This window comes from Lactuca saligna, chromosome 3 (assembly GCF_052625555.1).
Source record: "Lactuca saligna cultivar CGN05327 chromosome 3, ASM5262555v1, whole genome shotgun sequence".
NCBI lineage: Eukaryota > Viridiplantae > Streptophyta > Magnoliopsida > Asterales > Asteraceae > Lactuca > Lactuca saligna.
The window spans coordinates 57121345-57125610 of NC_136419.1; the positions used below are offsets into that span (position 1 = coordinate 57121345).

Here is a 4266-nt window from a genome sequence, read left to right on the forward strand (position 1 = left end):
TAAGCTGGAGGATTGAATTTGAGTTAGGTGGTGCATAGCATCAAATCATTGCCAACCCTCTTGAATTTGAGATTTATGGTATGGAGTCGATGCCCAAAGTGTAAAAATTCACCAAATGAGAAGTTTATTTATTTATTTATTTTATCTATTACATAATGATTTAAGAAAACATATGAGAAGTTTCATAACAAAAAGGCATTCATATAAATACATATTATCAGGATGCATATAGGGAACAAGACAAAAGCAAATAACATTCAAAGTACACTAACATCAAGCCTTCATCAACAGATTTGAAACTTGGTGCATTGTTGGTCTTTCTTTTGGATTGGAGTTCAAACACGCTCTAGAGAGATTGAGTACCATATTAACTTTTTTCTCAATTTGTGGAGAAGGAAGTGGAATCCGACTATCTCCAACATTTCCTAACACCAGATAATCAGCAGACAATGTTGGTAGTTCACCAGGATGCTTTCCCATGATCACTTCTAGTGCCACGATCCCAAAGCTATACACATCGCATTTCTCCGTCACCACCATCGTATAAGCAAGCTCTACATCCAAAAATACGAGAGATAAAAACAAAAAATGTTATATCAACCTCACAAGATTCTAAAACATAGATACACATACATATACATATACTTATTCATATATATCATGAAACTTAAAAAAAAATGTAGAACTAACATCACAAAATTACATTACCTGGTGCGATATAGCCATGTGTTCCTTCGATTGTGGTCCAGTTGGATGAGTCTAGCTTCAAAAGCTTGGATGTGCCAAAATCAGAAATGTGTGCCTCATAATCAGAATCAAGAAGGATGTTGGCAATGGAAATGTCTCTATGAATTATAGGAGGTGAGCAATCGTGATGCATATAAGCCAAACCATTAGCTACAGCCTTTACAATATTGACCCTTTTCAACCAATCCAATTCTTTTGCTAAGACATCGCTTCTTAAGATTGATCCAAGGCTTCCCTTTTCAAGGTATTCATAAATCAAAAACGAGTGGCGGGCATGTGAGCAATATCCATAGAGTTTCACTATGTTTCGATGCCTTATGTTCGTTAATGTTCCTACCTCATTAAGGAATCCATTTTGATCAACATTCTCAGATGATGAGTGAAGTTTCTTGACAGCTACCACATTGTTAGGCTGTAGCTGGGCTTTATACACAGTCCCATATCCTCCGGTCCCAATAGCATATGCTTCATCAAAATTTTCCGTTGCTTTCAAGATGTCATCATATGCTACTCCTCCATCGAAACTTGTTATGGAGAAATAATCACCACCTTCTTTGCCAAATGGTTTCTGTGGAGAATGTCTCTTTTGTTTTCGATAAGCGATTAGGCCACATATAAAAAAACCAAGTGAAATTGCCCCGATAAGAGGGAGCACAATTACAAGAATGATCCGATGATGAAAGAGATCATTTTTCTTCTTCAGGATTTGACGTGCACATGATTTTAGTCCTGTAAAATTTCCGCACAAACCTGGATTGCCTTGTAAAGATGCGTTCAGAAAGTTAGAGCAAAGAGGAACTGGACCTGTGAGCTCATTGTCGGACAGGTCGATGTCAATCCCACTGGGCAAACTTGTAAAAGCGTTAGGAATGGAACCAGACAGTGTATTGTGAGAAAGATTCAACTTTTGTAGATTTTTCAAACTTTGAACTTCAGATGGTATCTCTTCAGTGAGCAAATTCTGAGATAAATCAACTTCTGTAAGTTGAACTAATTTACCAATTTCGGATGGAATGTTCTCACTAAGCTTGTTGTTACTAAGATTCAAGTAGTGGATATGCTTCCATTGACTAATACTTCTTGGTATTGACCCATTCAATCTATTTGTAGATAGATCGAGTACTTCAAGGAGTTCACAATATCCAAACTCTGTAGGTATAATACCTGAAAGATGGTTATTAGCCAAAGACAAATTCAACATACTTTTCATCTTCCCAAACTCCTTTGGGATTTCACCTACCAAATGATTGGAAGAAAGATCAAGTCTTTGTAGTCGAGTTGAATTTCCAAACGCTGGTGGTATGCTACCACTGATGTTGTTATAGGCCATCACTAAGGCTGTCAAATTCTTGCATTTACTCCAGTTTTGAGAAAGCTGCCCGTGAAAATTATTGTGACTGATATCAAGGTACTCTAAGCGTGGATAGATGCCAAAGCTATTGGATATATCTCCAATGAAATGATTTCGATCAAAACGAGCCCTAATTAAGCTAGAACAATTCCGTAAGCCTCTTGAAATAGGCCCAGTGAGTTGATTACCATCTACTGTGAAAATTTGAAGCTTTCCTCCATGGCACAAATCTTGGGGAAAATGGCCAGATAATTGATTATCGAACATTTGTAGGTGAAACAATTCTAGACTTCCCAATCCTTGTGGAATCGAACCAGATAATATGTTATCACCAAGGTAAACATAATGTAGATTGCTCAGGTTTGCTAGTGATGAAGGAATAAAACCACTAAGTTGATTATGAGTCGCCTCAATACCAAGGAGAGACTTCAAATTCCCGAAATCACTAGGAATGTGACCTGAGAATTTATTCTCATTGAGGTACATATTCTGTAGGTTGCTCAGATTAGCTAGTGATGAAGGAATAAAACCACCAAGTTGATTTTGGCTCATCTGAAGATCAACGAGAGACTTCAAGTCCCCAATGTTAGTAGGAATTTGACCTGAGAATTTATTCTCATTGAGGTACATATTCTGTAGGTTGCTCAGATTCGCAAGTGATGAAGGAATAGAACCACTTAAGTGATTGTTCGTCATCACAAGATCAGTGAGAGACTTCAAATTCCCAAGATTAGGGGGTATAGGACCACATAAATTATTATTATGGAGATATAGATAAGCCAAGTTTGTCAAATTTCCCAATGTTGGAGGTAATTCTCCTTGAAGAAGATTATAGGCCAATGCTACCTGATAGAGAGATGTTAATCGACCGATCTCTTGTGGTATTGAACCAGTCAGGTTATTAAAAGTCAGCGAAAGGATCTCAAGACTTGCTAGCATCCCAATTTCAGGTGGGATTACTCCAGAAAACCAATTCACTTGAAAATCAAGATATACAAGTTTGGAGAGGAGTCGGATTTCTGGTGGGATGGGGCCAAAGAAGTTGTTCTTATAGAGATCAAAATGTGTAAGATCGTGTAGCAAAGAGAATGGAAATTGGTGAAGTGTACCTTTTAAGCCAGACGAATTGAGGTTCAACCACTGAATGCTCTCATCAGCATTGCAAACTACTCCAAACCATGAAGTGCATGGAATTGATGCATTGGAATTTATAGGGAGGGGAAGCCATGAAGAGAGCAAGGAGTTGTTTGGGATTTCAAGACTTGCTTTCCATTTAAGAAGACCATTGGCTTCCTCCAATGTAGCAGAACCAAAATTTTGTATGGGGGATGGTGTGATGATTAGTAGAGCCAACGAGAAAAATAAGAAGTTTGAAGAAGACATTATTTGCTTTGCCATGTTTTATAAAAAAGATGGTTTGCGTTTCCTAATTTATACTTGGGTTATACCTTTTTCTCTTGTTTTTTATTTTCACATACTGAAAGGAAATTTGCACTATGACATATTTTTCCACAAGGAGTGTTTACATTAGCAGTTAGTGTCATATTTTTGCACAAAGGAGTGTATTACACTTTAAATTGTATCTGTCATGACATTAATCTTTTTCTCTTAGAACATTAAAATTCATTGTAATCCAAAATTTAGCAAGGCGCTCTGATTACAAAAGACAAGTTGTTGTATTAAACGATATTGATGAATTTAGATGTGTAAAAATATAACTTGACTTGATTATTTGGACATATTTATTTTTGTAATCTGATTAATGCTAACAGAAGTTACACTCAAACTGTGTTTTACTTCATAATCAACTCTGTAACTGATGACTATTTCAAAATTGTGGATTTTCAATCAAAGACATGGAGATCGAGTTTTCCTGGTTTTGCATTTAGTGGAAGGCAGTATGATTTTGCAAAATTATCCACGTGACCATATAATATTATTCGATTTTTAGACATATTTATCTTTGTTTTCTGGTTAAATTTACAAAAAATATGCCTGTCGAATAGATTTTGACCGAAAACAAACTTGTTTCTATTATTGTTGTTTCAAATTGAACACCTTACTAATTTTTAAAAGAGAAAACTGCAGAAACGGCCCATGTGGTTTGTTACTTCCTTTGGATGGAGTTCAAAATGTTTCCAAGTTGCAAGTATAGTCCTTTTAACAAG

The 4266-nt window shown here is 36.3% G+C and overlaps 1 protein-coding gene across 1 annotated transcript; it reads right to left on the reverse strand.

Moving 5' to 3' along the window:
• Nucleotides 1–273: 273 nt before the first annotated feature.
• On the reverse strand, nt 274–3496 carry LOC145036631 (uncharacterized). The gene is made up of 2 exons (XM_078985091.1): nt 709–3496; nt 274–554 (listed from the first exon to the last, which is right to left on the reverse strand). Exons 1-2 carry the CDS (start codon nt 3494–3496, stop codon nt 274–276), a joined length of 3069 nt encoding a protein of 1022 aa, XP_078841217.1.
• Between the last annotated feature and the right edge of the window lie 770 nt (nt 3497–4266).

Excerpts from the sequence above, each read along its gene's own strand:
- LOC145036631 (XM_078985091.1), bottom strand. The coding sequence starts at position 3,496 with ATGGCAAAGCAAATAATGTCTTCTTCAAACTTCTTATTTTTCTCGTTG. Across the intron at positions 555-708 it reads ACATGGCTATATCGCACCAG|AGCTTGCTTATACGATGGTG; the intron begins GTAATGTAATTT and ends TTTTGGATGTAG.